The sequence below is a fragment of the Pseudorasbora parva genome, chromosome 17 (assembly GCF_024679245.1).
Source record: "Pseudorasbora parva isolate DD20220531a chromosome 17, ASM2467924v1, whole genome shotgun sequence".
NCBI lineage: Eukaryota > Metazoa > Chordata > Actinopteri > Cypriniformes > Gobionidae > Pseudorasbora > Pseudorasbora parva.
The window spans coordinates 28,611,020-28,628,478 of NC_090188.1; the positions used below are offsets into that span (position 1 = coordinate 28,611,020).

Consider the following 17,459-nt stretch of genomic DNA (forward strand, 5'->3'; position numbering starts at 1 on the left):
AATCTTTCTGGGAAAGTGACAACTTCTAAAAATGACCAGCAGTGTTTTAGCAAACATTTATGTCACACATTGTTAATGTTTTGGTTGTGTGTGTGTGTGTGTGTGTATGTGTGTGTCAGACAGCGCGAGGCTGCAAGTTATTGTTTTTCGCACATTATTTCATTTAATAACTATTTTTAACGTCAAACAAGTCCCATAAGTAACAGTCATGTGCTAGTTTATTCTCTGCTATATGCATCAACCTAAAATGTACACTTTTCACAATGTTTAAGTAGCCTATTAAAATCATTCAGATATTGTGCGCCGTTGCGATATGCATATTACGATATGTACATTTGTGATATTTCGATAATTTCAATATATTGCACAGCCCTACAGTCCTAATGCAATTACTTTGTTAGTACTAATAAAACGCATATTAGTCTTAGTAGTAATTAATTAGACCATGATTTACTCACCCTCAAGTCATCCTAGTTGTATATAACATTCTTCTTTCAGACGAATAAAATTGGAGTTATATTAAAAATGTCCTGGCTCTTCCAAGCTTTATAATGGCAGTGAATTGTTGGGTAATCTTTGAAGTCCAATAAAAGTTAATCTGTCCATCATAGAAGTGCTCCACACAGCTCTGAGGGGTTAATAAAGGCCTTCTGAAGCAAAGTGGCGTGTTTGTGACACGATGTACAGAAGCATCTCAAGCATTGATGGATAGGTCTGGGCAACAAACTCAAGCTCCTCTTGTCTTATATGGAAACACTCAGTCATTTCTCTTGAAAAATTCTCGTTTTAGACTTATCATTCATGACCGGCGTTTTGTTTTGCTCTGTGCTTCTGTGTTCATCAATACGCATGGATCAAGGGTGAAGGGTTATTTTTTAACTGTAACTTTTCACTTGCGTTCCGCTGACCGCCAGAAGCTAGCTATTTATTTTATAAAGTTTTAATATGGATATTTTTCTTAAAGAAAACGCAACACTTTGCTTCATGATGGATTTATTATGATGGAAGGCCTTTATTAAGACCCTGGAGCCGTGTGGAGCAGTTTTATGACGGATAGACGCTACAAAAATGACCTCACTAACTAATAATAGGCAGAAAATTAGGAGTTTACTGAGGCAAAAGTCGTAATTAATAGTGAATACGTTACCTACTGGATTTATTGTATTTTTGATCAAATGAATTCAGCTTTGGTGAAGATAAGAGACTTCTTAAGAGACATAAAAAACCTGAACAGGTTGGTACAGAAACAAATATTGGTTTTCTTTTGAATTAAACTGTTTAATTTAGACCCTTGGCTTAGGAAGATCACTAAACACAACACTGTGACTCAGAAAAACAGAATGTGTGTTTGTCTGTGTATGCATGTGTGATTCTCTCCAGTGGTAACTCATCAACTTGATGTGAGAGGTGTGTGAAAAAGATCTGGGGCTCCGTGATTGATTAAATGTCATGTAACTCTATTCACCCAGGAGCATCACTGTGAGATAGATTAAGATCCATACAAACAGCATAAACTCTAAAAGCCTGGTGTTTGACCCTCAACACGTGTGAGGGTGACTCATTCAAAATGTGCATGTACAAATGTGTGTTCTAGCAGCTCGTTCATTTAGAAAGGATTTATTGCAGTACATTTACTCTGAATCAATATCAGACGGCTTTACAAAAGGTTATTTGCTCAAGAGTCACTCCTGATGGTCTAATGATGCCTGTGAATGTGTTTCTGAGCCTCTGTTAGATGTGAGTGGGATGGTGTATTTACCTGGAGGTCTGTTGAGTGCGAAGTTACGAAAGTGGCTGCCTTTAATGATCTCCACAGACAGGCGTCCTGTGGTGGCGTTATACGATAAACCCAGCAGTAGTTCTGGGTTTCCACCGTGAGACACAGACTGACTGGAGGAAGCACTGTCGCTCTGTGCGCCGAAAGACACCTGGGAGTCTATTGTCTGAATGGAGGGAGATGGAGAGATGCCAATGTGACCTAATTAGTTGTTATTTGTATGTACTGTAAAGTGTAGTTAAACATATTTTTTTAAACACATGAATACACTGTAAAATTGTGCAAATATCCTTTCGGGACATGTTTATCCAATAATGTAGAACCCTATTTTTGCTTTTGTGGCTGCAACACATTCCAAAAAAGTTGGGACAGGGGCATGTTTACAACTGTGTCACATCAGATTTCCTTTTAATTACACATTTTTCTCTTTTTGGAGGATACTAACAGTTGCAGTTTTGCTAGTGGAATCTTTGGCTAATCTCGTCTGATCCAAGACGGCTGCTTAACAGGACATGGTCTTCTTTGTCTGATTCTCCTTAATGACGGGCCAAACATTTTCAATAAGAGACAGATCTGGACTACAGGTGTAGAGTGTCTAGAAACCACTCTGTTTTAGTATGTACAGAAGGAGGTCTGGCATTGTCTTGCTTGTTGTTTCCCAGGATAGATGTCATCTTAATGCCATTAAATGTCTCTGTACAATACCAATATATTAGCCTAGAAATCTAGACGCACCCTAGCGGCAGCAAATTTAATTTGCCCGCAAGTGTGGTCTAGCAACTCTCAATTCCTATCTGAGCTGTATTCCTCAGAATCTGGACGGCCCAATCACATCGTGTAGGTAGACTACAGAGTCGGCGGGCGGGGCCATAATGACGACGGCCGAGTTGCGTTTGCGTGCTTCTATCACAGTCTTCTAGTAAACACAGAAACTGGGGAACTGCGGCCGTCTTTCGAATCAGCTCTGCCCGCGCCTCCGGAAGACTTGGAGTTAAGCTTTCCTCTGAGAAAAGAACAAAGAGCGGCACTGAAGTCATTCTTAAAAAGGGAAGATGTGTTCGGAGTTTAGCCGACCGGATACGGCGAATGTTTAATCAGTCAGCGCTCCCCTTCACCCTCGTTGCTCCGGTTGGTGTACCGCTATCCTATCGCGTGCAGAGGGAGTTTGAAAGACAACCGTTTATCCCGCCCCTCGGACTGAGCCCTGTCTATGGTGAGTTTCCAGACCAAACATCTTGATGTGGGTCTGGCTTGTCAGGCTACCAATATATGCCTCCATGTCAGTGGTACCTTCACACACATGCAAGTCACCCATGCCATTTGCACTAATGCACCTCTATACCATGACAGATGTGCAAAAGCACACATCTGTAGCTCTGTTTCATCTTTGGGATTGAGAACTCAATGTTCATTTTCCCCCCAAAACAGCTGAAATGTGGACTCATCTGACCATAGCACACATTTCCACTGTTTTGGGTCATCTGAGATGAGTTCAGGTCCAGAGAACTCTGTCGGCAGACTGTATTAAGTTACAATGGTTTTCTAAAGTACTCCTGAGCCAATGTGGCTATATTTAACATAGTGGCATGACGATTTCTAACACAATGCAGTCTGAGGGCTCAAAGATCCCTTCCTTGCCCTACACGGCTTGAGATTTCTATTGATTCCCTGAATCTTTTCATAATAGTATGTAGGGTAGATGGTGAAAAACCCAAATACTTTTCAATCTTGCATTGAGAAATTAGATTTTTTTGAATTGTTTGACAATTCTCTCATGAAATTTGGGCCAAAGTGATGACCCATCTTTGCTGGCAAAGACTGAGATGCTCCTTTTATACACAGTTTAACTTTTCATCTTTTCACTTTTAATTTTGGCTACGTCCCAATATATATATATTTACAAAATATAATTAATTTGGACAGTGAAAATAGCTTTCTTTTTCCCTTTGTCACCTAAAGATTTTAAAAATTAGATTCTTGATTTTATTGCGATTTACAAAATGTCCCAACTTTTGGGAGTCTATATATATTACACACACACACACACACACACACACACACACAGATCACCAGGAGAATAACACTGATTATCTCTTTATCATGGCACCTGTTAGTGGGTGGGATATATTAAGCATCAAGTGAATATTTAGTTTGATGTGGTAGAAGCAGGAAAAATGGGCAAGCAAAAGGATTTGAGCGAGTTTGAAAAGGGCCAAATTGTGATGGCTAGACGACTGGGTCAGAGCATCTCCAAAACTGCAGCTCTTGAGGGGTGTTCCCGGTCTGCAGTGGTCAGTGTCTATCAAAAGTGGTCCAAGGAAGGAACTCATTGATGCACGTGGGGAGCGAAGGCTGGCGAGCTACTGTAGCTCAGATTGCTCAAGAATTTAATGCTGGTTCTGATAGGTAGGTGTCAGAAATACACAGTGCATCACAGTTTGTTGCGTATGGGACTGCATAGCAGCAGACCAGTCAGGGTCACCATGCTGACCCCTGTCCACCGTATCATACTTGACCACGGAGTGATGGAAGAAGATGGCCTGGTCTGATGAATCACCTGTGGGCTGCTTTCCTGGGGAACACAGCACCGGGATGCACAATGGTAAGAAGGCAAGCCGGCGAAAGCAGTGTGATGATTTGGCCAATGTTCTGCTGGGAAATCTTGGATCCTGCCATCCATGTGCATGTTACTTTGACACGTACCACCTACCTAAGCATTGTTGCAACATGTACACCCTTTCATGGAAAAGGTATTCCATGGTGGCTGTGGCCTCTTTCAGAAGGACAATGTGCCCTAACACAAAGCAAAAATGTTTTAGGAATGGTTTGAGGAAAGTGTTTAAGGTGTTGACTTGGCCTCCGAATTCCCCAGATCTCAAACAAGCAATCGAGCATCTTTGGAATGTACATACAAACAAGTCCAATCTATGGAGGCCCCACCACGCAACTTACAGGCCTTAAAGGATCTGCTGCTAACAAATTGGTGCCAGATACCACCGCACACCTTCAGGGGTCTAGTGAAGTCCATGCTTCAATGGATAAGGGCTGTTTTGGCAGCAAAAGTGGGACCAACACAATATTAGGTCATAATGTTATGCCTGATCAGTGCATGTCATACAGAAAATGTGCAGCCTTGTGAACTTTTTTAATCAAAAGTCACCATAGTTTACATAAGGAAATACTGTCAAAGTAAAATGTTATAATGAAAACATGGTTAAGCATGGCTTTATGTTCTGTATATATATATATATATATATATATATATATATATATATATATATATATATATATATATATATATATATATATATATATATATATATATATATATATATATGGATGGATAGACAGACTGGACGATGATAGATAGTGGTCCATCCATACTCAACCATGGCTCAACCATACCAGTTAAAAAAAACTATGAACACTATCATAGCAAATACTGTATACACACCTTGAGATTACTGCGTGGCTCCAGCAGCAGCGTGATCTCGAACCTGCCTGTGTGTTTCAGCCTGCTCAGCCTATACATGGCCTCTCCCATCATCCTCTCCCTGTTCATCTTCCCCAGTGCGTACAGGCGGAACCGCAGCGCAGAACAACCCAAATCCCCTGGCTCTAGATTTGAAAACCGGAATGTCTCCTCGAACCTGGGCATGGAGCCTTTCTGCACGGCCGTCTTGTGCCTCTGCCGTTTCCCAGGTAACAGCACCACGTGCACCTGCCAGGAGTCCATGCCACTCCGTGCCTTGTCTGGAATGCCTTGGGCTAATATCACAGTGACCAGGAGTCTGTGGGTTTCAGCCCGGTAGTCGAGGGCAATTATGAGATCGCCACATTTTGAGATGTGCCCATGACGAGAAGAGCTCAAAGGATGGGATGGAGATTGTTCGTGCTGTTAAAGAGAGGAAAAACACATTTGCATACATAAACACAAATATACTCATTGCAAATATGTAAACATACAGATCTAAGCACACACATCATTCACAACCTCCCACTCTTTGACACATCTCTAACTGGATGAGAAAGATTTTACTGTGAAAACCTAATACATAAACAAGGTGTTTCCAATAGCAATGGCTAAGAGTGCTATAGAGCACAGACGACTCATGAATATTTATTCAAATTTAGGTCTCATAAATGTGAAGATCTCTGTGGAGAAAGATATAGAGGATCTAATTATGAATGGAAAAATTAAAACATAGGCATTGATATGTAAATCGAAATCTTTTATGTTTCAAATGTTTGGGGTTGGTGAGATTTTTTTATGTTTTTGAAAGAAGTCTCTTCTGCTCTCTACATTTATTTCAAGACTGCATTTATTTGATCAAATACAGCAAACCCCATAATACTGTGAAATATTATTACAATTTAAAATGTCTTTCTATTTTAATATATTCAATAAATATTTTAAATTGTAATATATTCCTGTGATGTAAAAGCTGAATTTACAGCATCAATACTCCAGTCATTGTCATATAATCCTTCAGAAATCATTCTAATATGCTGATTTTATGTTCAAAAAACATGTATTATTATTATCAATGTTGACAGCAGTTTTGCTGCTTAACATTTTGTGGAAATTGTGATAAATAGAATAAAAACATTTACATTTACATTTAATCATTTAGCAGACGCTTTTATCCAAAGCGACTTACAAAAAAAGGGGAGAGTAATAGAAGCAACGAAACAGACAAGGCCAACAACCTGTAAGAGCTGTAAGAAATCTCAATTAATTAGCACAGTACACAATTTTTTTTTTAGACATCTACAACAAAAACTCACGTACGCAAAATGCCGAACACTGGATTTTGATAGCTATGATACATTATAATATATACATTATTTATGTCTTTTTTTAAATAAAAATTAATGCAATCTTGCTGAAAAAAAGTATTGATTTCTTAAAAAAACATTTTGAAGCATAAGCACACACCTCAGGGCTCCATGTAGGGAAACTTTCCGTAGCCTCACTGTTATCATAACCATGATTATCAACTTCCAGACTTCTTTGTGGGGTCTGCCGCCCCATGCTGCCCAGATCCCTGGGTAGAGCCTCCAGACCGTCCCCTGTGTCCTGGGAGCCGACAGAAAATTGCTCCGCCATCAGAGAGAGGGGGTCTGTGGGGGTTCGGCCCTCAGGAAAAGGACTCTGCGATAAGGGGTCTCTCGGCTCAGACCCAACACGTCGCCTGGATGTGAGGGGATCTTGAAAACTCTGCACACTGTTTCTTTCAGCTTCTACATGGAGAGGAATAAAGAATGAGATATAAGTATTTAATATGTATAAACTAATGTGTTGCTCTGAAAACTGGGTAACACTTTATTATAAGGTCACATAAGTCACTGTTAGTTAATAGGGTAAATGATGAGAGAATTTTAATTAAAATGTATCTGGCTATCACCAGACCAAGCACAATTTAAAATTGAACATTGGTCTGAGGGAGTCTGCTCTGCATTTTCAACAGCAAAAGAGGCGGGATCAACGAGCATTATTTAAATGACTCTGTATGCGATTGGTTAGTCCTTCAACCAATCAGACCACAAGAGGCGTGATCAACAGGCAACGACCCATCGCTTCTCTATCTGTCATCATGTTAAACCCGCCAATAGTTCGTCAGGTGGATAAGCCAGTCTGTGATTGGTTCCTGCAAAAGCTTTGTTCCAGACTGAGGCTGCGTACAAAACCTGGAAAATGCTGCCTTCGGAGGACACATCTGAAGGCAGGAAGGCATCATGCTGCGTCCGAATCTAATGTCAGCTTCACTTCCTGTCTCCTGAGAGACCTTCATCTGATCGATTTTTGAAGGCAGCATTCATGTGTCCTTCGCTGCCTTTGATATCCCACAATCCTGTGCTTTCCATTCAGTGACAGCTGAGCTGGGGAAAAAAGATGGCATCCGGAAGTTGCGTTTGCGGGTCAGTTTGTGTGTAAATGTACGTTTTTTACCAACATATTACACTTCTGATATCATTTCTATCGAGAAATCACTACTGTAGTAATTAAATGTATGTTCAGTTCTCACCAAAGCTCGCTCTATTTTGCTGTAGATCATTAAACTGTTACACTGCCTTAGAAGTCTGTCCGAAATCAGTTTCGTGAGGTGCCTTCATGCACAAAATGCTGCCTGCAGATTCATTGTCTGATGAGGCAGTGAGACGACGAGTCAGCTGCCTAGGTTTTCAGACGCAGCCTGAGTTGCAAGGTGAAATCAAATCGCCGGCAGACCAGGCTGGGTTTACCCAGACTAGGGTGAACTCTTTTTAACTTACATTATCTTAAAATGAGCAATCCATGTGCTACAATATTTATTAATCTTTGTTAAAAAATAATTAGGAAAAATACAACTGTTTGTTTTACAACTAATTGTTAGTTCACATAAGCTCAGGTCCATTAAATAATATTACCAAGAACTGTGATGGAAAGGTTACTTTGGAACTGTAATAGGGTTACTTCTAATCTGTAACCTATTTGAAATGCAATAAGCAGTTTAACTATTTAAATGACTTTATTAAAGTAATGTAACTGATTACATTTGATTACTTTTCTAATTTCCAGTACTGGAATGCATTTTTATCACTCGCCATATGGTGGCAACCCTTAGACAGATTGTAACCTAAAGCTTTCAGCGAAAATGAATAGACAAAGCAACAAATTCATATTATTCAAAATATCCTAGATTTTTATAGACAAAATTCAAATGCAACCCCCTTTGTAATTGTTAACATTTTCATAAGTAACTGTACTTTAATTATATATTTTTTCTCACTAACTGATTAAAGTAACATTTATATTGTAATTAAATGATGTAACTCCATTAAATGTAACTGATTACTCCCCAACACCGGCCACGAATAATGTACCAATATTAGTAAATGTTGAAGTACATTAACATGAGTTGCAACTACTAAATGCTTTAGAAGTATTTTTGATTGTTAGTTCATCTTAAAGGGGTGATGAATTGAGAAATCAACGTTTCCTTGAGCATTTGCTATATTAAAGTTAATGGAAATATAAGAATATCCTGTAAGTTTCAGAGCTGAAAACTTCCTTGTTAGTAAAAGAAAAGCTTTTATAGACACCAGGCCCAGAAATGAAGCTCTCTAATCAATGACGTGTAGGAAGGGTAAAACGCCGCCTCTATGTGCACGCTGCTTCTGTAGCCCTGCCCACCAACCCGTGAAGCTAAACTAATCACGCTACAGAGCAATAAATATGCCAAAGAAAGCAAGATAATTGTTTGTAAACTAGACAGGTCGACACTGGATTTGCAGACATATTGAGATTACCATAAAACATAATGCTGTGCCTTCTATATTGGATCCAACCGGAATGGTGCAGCACACTTATGTGAGTAAACACTTATGTTTCTAACAAAAAATATCTATATAGCACGCCGTCAAAGGCTGGAGAATCCTTTATTTGTTGATTCATTGCGATTCGAGTTCAGAACAGTTCGGATCGGATATGTTATGTTATGGGCCAGGGGGCTCGCAAAGCCCAATGTCCCGGGGCTATGTGTTTTCCAGACCAAAACATAAGCACGTCGGTAGGCCGGTGAATCTTAAATAGTGAAATAACATTCATTTTTTTGATCTGCATTGTGTTCAGTCTCTTAACTTGATATTTGAAGTGCGCGCACCCGCTTATGTGTGTGCGGTTCGTGCTTATCCACCAATCGGGTGGGCCAAGTAATAAAAATAATAATAAATCGTGGGTGGATGAGAGATAAATCATTGTTTTTGTTTGATAAATACGTTTTGAGAGCCCTGTCAGATAATTATTCCGGTTGCTGCATTCAAAACAACCCCTCCCGTGAACTGACAGGGGAGCTGAAGCTCATTAAATATGTAAATCTTCTCCAATCCTAGCCGTGATCGTTTACTTCCAAGTCTCCAGTGCTGCATGCCCATCAAACCCAGCGTTCAGAAGAGAGCCTCGAAACCAGTGTAGAAAATAGCCTATTACGTATTAGTTATGATGTTTTTTAATGTAAAAGCCACACAAATGTCATTAGTTGACCTCAGACAACAGTATTAATTTTTTTTTTTAACTTTAACTAATGTAGTTAACTAATGTTAACAAAGAGAACCTTATAGTAAAGTTTTACCAAAAATGTTATTGTTTAATCTCAGATGTTTCCCATAAAATTCCTTAACATAAATAAAAATACAAATAATGCAGATAGTCCAGATAGTTTAGTCATAGGAGAATGTAAATGCAGAGGTGGACAGTAACTAAGTACATTTACTTGAGTACTGTACTTAAGTGCACTTTTTGAGTATCTGTACTTTACTGGAGTATAATTTTTTCAGGATACTTTTACTTCACTACATTTGAAAGACAAATATCGTACTTTTTACTCCACTCCATTTTTTTATCAAGGTCGAAAGTCTTTTCTGCAGCAGCTCTAAAAGTCGGTGGATGATTTTTTCCTTCTTTAAAAGTTTTTTTTGGTGTTGTTGTTTCAGACATTCTGTCAGGAATCCCTCTTATAGGGTCATAGACATTTCCCCAACTTTTTTTGAACACTGATCTGTTTATAGCAAAATGGAAGAAGACGGTTCTTAGGCACAGTGCGTGCACCCATAGCCATACTTTGAAAGTATGTTTCAGCTAAAAAAAAAATCAAGATTAGTTTAGTTGGCATACACTTGGTGCATGTCTTATAAAATATTAAAAATATAACGACTGGGAGAAAGAGAATGGTAAAGTTGGGAGAATATCAGATGTGTATCAGTGTATTGGATCCGTGCATTTGGCCTTAAAGTGACAGCAGCTTTGTAAAGAGCTTTGTAACTTATATACAAGTATTTAAATTAGTTTAAGTTAGTCGTATGGTAGTATGTCAGATGGAGCATCACTGAATGGCTTAAACCATGATGACAGTGTGCATTTATACAACAATAATAAAATAATACATTGGCATAAAAAAGGAAATTTACTTTGATACTTAAGTACTTTTGAAAACAAATACTTCTGTACTTTTACTTGAGTAAAAATCTATTTGTACAACTTTCACTTGTAACGGAGTAATATTTGACCAGTAGTACTTTTACTTTTACTCAAGTAATAGAGTTGTGTACTTTGTCCACCTCTGTGTAAATGAAAGACTCTGGTGCTAATCTGAGCATAGTTTGAGACATCTTTGAGACCTTTGCTGAAACTCCAAAGGAGACACATTTCTTAAGTGTCTAATAAAACTAAAGGTCTCCATTTAATCTCATTGCTGTCTGGGAAACAACTGAGATATTGAGGAGACCTCATTAGTCAATTTTAATTCCATTGGGTGAGTCAAATAAATGGAGGACTATATTTAGCAGTAACAACTTAGCAGTAGATCTTTGATTGAAAGTTAATGACACAATTAACAGCTCCGTCACACACACACTTTCCCTAAACACTTAGAAAATGAAATTTTATTGACACTCTGTCATGTCATCATAATTGCAGGACAAGCTCATTTGACCAATCAGACTCCCCAGAGACGATGATAATGACAGTAATTTACGGCTTTAAGTGCTTGTCCTATGTGACTCTGTGAATTTCACTGAATGGAATCTCTTTCAGGGTACAAACTGTTCTACTCCACAGCAGCGAACAATTAACCGCAGACAGGTCCAGTCACTTTGTTACCACAGCAACCAGAAAGACGCTTTTCCATGGCAACTGATGCCGTGATGGCCATTCCGAGAAATATAGCTCCATGCAGCAAGAATTCAATAGACACAAACAGCCGACCGGAAGCTGTTTTAGTTGAGATGTGTCACATTAGATGAGATGTTGACTGAGCATTAGGGAGGAGATTAACAGTTATGTGATGAGTATAAATATTTATAAGAGGCGTTTGGGTTTGTATTGTGCCTCCTGAAACATAGGTTAGCTTTATTCCACAATCCACTGGTCAGCACACTATCTTCCCATGAAACTATACATTTCTGTCTATTTAGAAAAATATTTTTTGTTTACCACAGTGTTACTTTAGTATTATTTATAAACTATTATAGTATTTATTAATATTTTGAAATATTTTCAGTCATTTGAATATTAGTTTTTGTAAGTTTATGTGCTTTTAAAAAGTCAATACTAGAAATTAAGCTGAAATTAAACAATATTAGATGGGAAAAACTATAAAATATTTTTATTTTACTTTATTTCAATTTATTTAGAATAGTTTAAATTTTAGTTAACAAAACTGGTTTACCACCAAGTCAATCAATTTGCATGTAAAACATGTCAAGGAGTTGCTTCAAAGGATAGTAAAATATTGAGATATGGCTGTCATGCATATCTGCTAATCTACGCTATGCATATTAAGAGATCAAAGCACTGAAGGTGCTGGAACCCTATTGTGTTTCTACTGATGTTCTTTTTCTTTATCCTTCTTATTTTTCTGTTCTAAAGGTGTATGGGCGTCAAAGAAAAATCTAAGCGACCCCCCAAAAAAGTGGACAGGATGGTCCAATCGTGCACCGCTGCAGCGCTACTCAGGTGCTCAGATGCACCCCCGTCCAACACTAGGTGGAGCCATAAAAAGGAAATTAGAATTTTGTCCAGACGCACATGGTGTGTACTAGAATTTGCTTTCATGGGATGTGGTTGAGATCCACAAATGATAAATCAAATAAATAAGATCATGTCGCTTTGTCGCTGTGAGTCGATTGTGGTGTCAACAGTGCTTGAAACAACACTAATGTCGGCTAGCAGGCGAGCAAGGGACAAACAGCTTTGCCCTTTGTTTACATCGTAGCAACAACATAAATAGTATAATTGGAACTGTTAATAGAAAATGAAACTACAATAAGAGATTCTTACAAGTTGTGATCCACAAACAACATTCTCCTGGCAAACTGGGCACTGCTAAATTTCAGGAGAAGCTTTTGTGTCTAGCCTTCATTGTACCCTCTTAGGTTCTGTAAGATGTTCTCCATAAAATGTGCAGCACACAAATAAATGTTAGGGTTATAATGTTCATGAACAGTGCTTAAAATCAATTTAAACCACAGCCTTAGGAAGGTTGAACAAATATGTTTTGAAAAAAAAGCATCTCTTCAACATAGCGACAACACTGTCTTTTCTATTGCAGCTCAACAAGGCCTTTTCCCATTTTTTGCATATTCTGTGGGCGGGATTATTTAAATGAGTAACATTGTGACTCCACAAGATATGCAAAAACACGCTGTAGGCCAAACAAGCGGTTCGTAGTAGTTCTTGGAAAGTGGAATCTGTTAAATAAAATATCTCCCTTTGGAGTGACTGAGCTTTGTAACATTACAGATTTTCTTGCTCAAACAGCAACATTACACACCGACTAAAGTTGAAAAAGTGGGAAGGCATAATTCGAGCCGTTTAAAGGCCAGAACAATCATAAATGTAATTTTTTAACATAACTATGATATGAAATTTATCTCATTTTAAATGTTGAATGAGTCCACACATACAGTACACCACATATATTATGATCAAACCATAACTTTCAGTGAAGATTCAAGATGCACCAAATGGATCATATTACGGTATACATTTAAATTGTATCACTAATCATCCACATGGGTCATTAGTGCTTGGACCCCAATGATTCCCGCTTGTGGCTATATTTACATCTAAATAAATGAGAAAACAGGAGAATGTGGGTACGTACCTTCACAATCAGACGGCTCTGTGCTTCCTTCTTCCTGGTCAGACAGCAGACGTTTGAATTTGTGATGTGGCCCTGGTGCGGTCTGAGTGTTGAGCTCCGTGACCCCTGAACGGAAGCTCTGTGAGCGGGAAACGGAGATCTCAAACTGCTTTGCTAGCTCATCATCGCTGTCTGATAAACTGGAAATCTCAGCATCATCGCCGTAACTATTCACTGCACACACACAATCACACACGGACGGGGACGGAAGAACAAACAAAGGACCAAAAAAGAGACAAAAAAAGACAGAGATCAATGCAGAGAAAATGTATGACCTTCCAGTTTATCCACAGGCAGAATTTGCAGCCATAATTCCAAAGTATTCTATGTGGTTGCTAGGGTGTTCTGTGTCATTACAGTGCCATTGCATTTCACTCCACTTTTAAGAAGGAAGTAAGTTAATGAGGGAAGGCATAAATAATTAGACTTAAAGGGATAGTTTACCCAAAAGTGAAAATTTTGTCATTAATTCCCCACCCTCATGATGTTTAAAATCGATAAGACTGTCACCCATCCTAGAAGCACAAATTAAGATATTTTTTATTAAATCTGAGAGCTTTCTGTCCCTCCATTGACAGCTACGCAACTACCACTTCGTAAAAAATAATCCATATGAAATGAGCGGTTTAGTCTAAGAGACTTGATCGCATTATATGATGAACAGACAGAATGTAGGCTTTTATTCACATATAAACATTCGTCACACAGTTGTGGTAAACGGAAGCTTAAGCTGCAAGAACCAATGCGGTTCATTCTCATGTGTTACGCAGCACATTTGAGTTTTACAATCTTTTTGAAGCGTCAAAGTGGTAGTTGCGTATAAACTGTCAATGGAGAGACAAAAATCTCTTTGATTACCTCAAAAAGATCTTAATTTGTGTTCTGAAGATGAACAAAAGTCTTTTTCTGGTTTTCAACAACATAAGGGTGAGGAATCAATGACAGGATTTGGGGATAAATTATCCCTTTAAACGCAGCCCAGATTGTTACTAAACATTTTCAGCATCTTTACTCACATGATCTTCAGAAATCATTCTAATGTTGATTTGGTGCTCAAAAAACATTTATTATTAGTTTACAGTTAAAAACATTTATGCTGCTTATTATTTTTGTGTAAACTTTTACAGGATTTTTTCGATGAATAGAAAATTCTGATCTTTAGTAACAAAAAAATAATAATTTACATTCCCTTTTGATCAATTAAATGCATCCTTGCTGAATAACATGACCCCAACCTTTTGAATGGTAGTGATGCCTGCCTCAGCAAGCACCTTTAATAAAAGAAAACTTTTGTATCCAGTCAAGCGAAAAGTGAGAAAGACAGTGTTGTTTGTAGATGACTCAGATATGGTGGTATTTTTAATGGTAATGTGTATGTGGTAGTGTGTAGACAGGAACATCAACATATGCACCTAATCGTAAGAGAGTGGCCAATTAGTATCTTTGAGTTTCTTTTTTCTATCTTACCCATTTTCACCACATCACACACACCCCAAATTAGGCCAAGTAGCTGCAAGGAGCAGCATATGAGGTTGCCATAGTTACTGGCCCCTCACATTGAAGTGTTTTCCTTAACGTACATTCCGTACGACATAAATGACAGCAGCGCAGAAAATTCAAAAGGAGAACAATCACTGCATCTGTGTGATTCCAAACCTGAAGAGCTCGAGCATAACTGCTGCAAAGAGCCCTTTGAAACAAACGGCCCTGTAGATTTCAACTGATAGACTTTTTATAGGAAACCATTTGAATACATCTCTGATTAAAAAAAAAAAAAAAACATGTACAAAAATGCTACATTTTAGTGATTCATGTTAATATATGCAAATAAATGTGTAACATTTCAAATAAATAGTTAATGTATTATGCACAAATATGACACCCAAAGCACTTTACAATCATACCAGGGAATGTTAACTGTAATGGACTAGGTAACATACACTGCAGTGAATTCTAAACCACAGTGTCCTTCTTGTTTTGTAAAGACATTTAAAAAAACTACAAGTTTTGGTAATTGTAGTGCATTTTGAATGTGAAATTAACTGATGTGCCAAGCTGAAAGTTGATTAGAAGAACTGTGTGAAGAGTTCTGAAAAAGGTGAAACAAGTATTGAGAAATGTATTTCTCGTGTAATGTTTAAGATAAACCAGTGGTGTATCTGTGTGTAGACTAGAGTAGACTATGCATGACTGAATATTTGTGGTTACCGGTGGGGACTTCTTCAAGGGGATAGAATATACAGTTTGTACAGTATAAAAGTAGTCCCCACAAAGATAGTAAACCAAACTGCGTGTGTGTGTGTGTGTGTGTGTGTGTGTGTGTGTGTGTGGGAGTGAACATTGCATGTGTATTTGATATGCGTGTAGTTTATTCATGTGTAAATATAATGACTCCCCTGTTTGTTTTGAGAGGGAGTTCTCAGTTTACTGACTATATTAAATATCCAGAAAGATCAAACACACACACGCAAGTTTGTGATAAAGTGAGTGTCTGTGTTTATAGTGTCTTTCTAAGGAACAGAATTTCACAGAAACGTTTGCAAAAAATACAGTATGAAGAATCTAAGTAAAATGAATATCTTAAAGCTAAAGCTATACCCATAACTGATATTATATATATATATATATATTATATAATATATATATAATATATTATATATTTCAAAGTATACAAATTGTATAACAGAGAACTGGAGCCCTAGCTGATTTCTGCTAATTTTTATTCGTAAAGCATAGCTTCATAAAACAAAGCCTAAAAGCAGCTTCACAACTTATTTTGCAACATGGAAGTTATCCATTTCCTGCGAATGTACAAGACTTTCGAAGTTGGCATGAAACGGAAGTTTTGATAGTCTTTTCTTCCGTATTGTAACATATCTTAGTTAACAGTTTCTCGAAAAATAAAATAATGTGTCGGGCAGGACTCAATTTTGCCCTTCAGGAGTTGATTGGATCATCGAATCCTTGTGGTTTGCTACTGGTTGATCTAATGTGAGTGACAGGTTGTTCCGCCCTCGTGCCAGAAGAGATGTCACTGCACGAGGGAGGGGAAATTATTTTGAATAAAGATTATAAGGGCATATGATTATTATGAGAACGCATTATTAATCTTTTTTTATTTATTTATTATGATTTGCACTGACAAATCATTGATAATATTCCATACAAAGTAAGTTTAATACTCGTTTGCTATATCAAGCAGCATAAAATACCTGGAACTAGACGACACTGAAGCCTTGCAAATGGCCATGTCCGCTCTTAAGTTAAAAAAATTATGGATTCCCCGCTAGAAATTTGATGATCCCAGAACATTCTCAGAGACACGCAGAGCACTAAAATTATGAAGAGTTAACAAAGTGAAAGGGGTAACAACAACTTATACAGTAAGCATATCACCCGTTTGTGACAAGAACAGATCCACCAGTGATGCCTAAACTAACTAAAAGGACAGCAGATTTAACAAATAATGGACCAAGAAACAGACCAATCCGCTTAAACACCTGTTAACACACATCTTACCAGCATCAGATGAGCGTGACGCCTGCAGACTCCTGCTCTCCAGCTCATCTGTGTGCTCGCTGATGGGAGTCAGACGTTCTACATAAGGGGCATAATCAAACCTGCCGTCCTGACCTCGCAGCACCAGCGTTTCCTGTGGATCCACAGAGGACACATCCACTCCAGATCCATGAACAAGCCTCAAGTTCTGCTCCACTTCTGAACTCTCATCTTTCACTGAGACCTCAGTGTCAACAGCTTCGTTTTGGCCAAGGCGGCGGAAGCCACTGGAGAAAGCGTCTGAAATCTGAGCGAGCCATGAAGAGAATGCTGGGATACCTTCCTGAGGAATTTCTGCCATTCCATCAGATTTCAAAATGTTTTCCATAATGTTCAGAACACTTCCGAAAACAGCTCAAAAACAGGCCTATTTTCAGACCCAGTAAATTCCCTCATGTTGTTACTGTTTTAAAACAAAATCAATACAACATATTTACTTC

General features: G+C 38.2%; 1 protein-coding gene across 1 annotated transcript in view; it reads right to left on the reverse strand.

The window, feature by feature from the left end:
* The window catches only part of syt16 (synaptotagmin XVI), a 32,647-nt gene that overhangs the window by 3,979 nt on the left and 11,209 nt on the right, over window positions 1–17,459 (reverse strand). The window contains exons 3-6 of the mRNA XM_067421788.1: window positions 13,423–13,635; window positions 6,717–7,021; window positions 5,232–5,672; window positions 1,760–1,943 (exon numbers count right to left, since the gene is read on the reverse strand). Coding sequence (XP_067277889.1) covers window positions 1,760–1,943; window positions 5,232–5,672; window positions 6,717–7,021; window positions 13,423–13,635 — 1,143 coding nt within the window. The remainder of the gene's footprint in view (window positions 1–1,759; window positions 1,944–5,231; window positions 5,673–6,716; window positions 7,022–13,422; window positions 13,636–17,459) is intronic.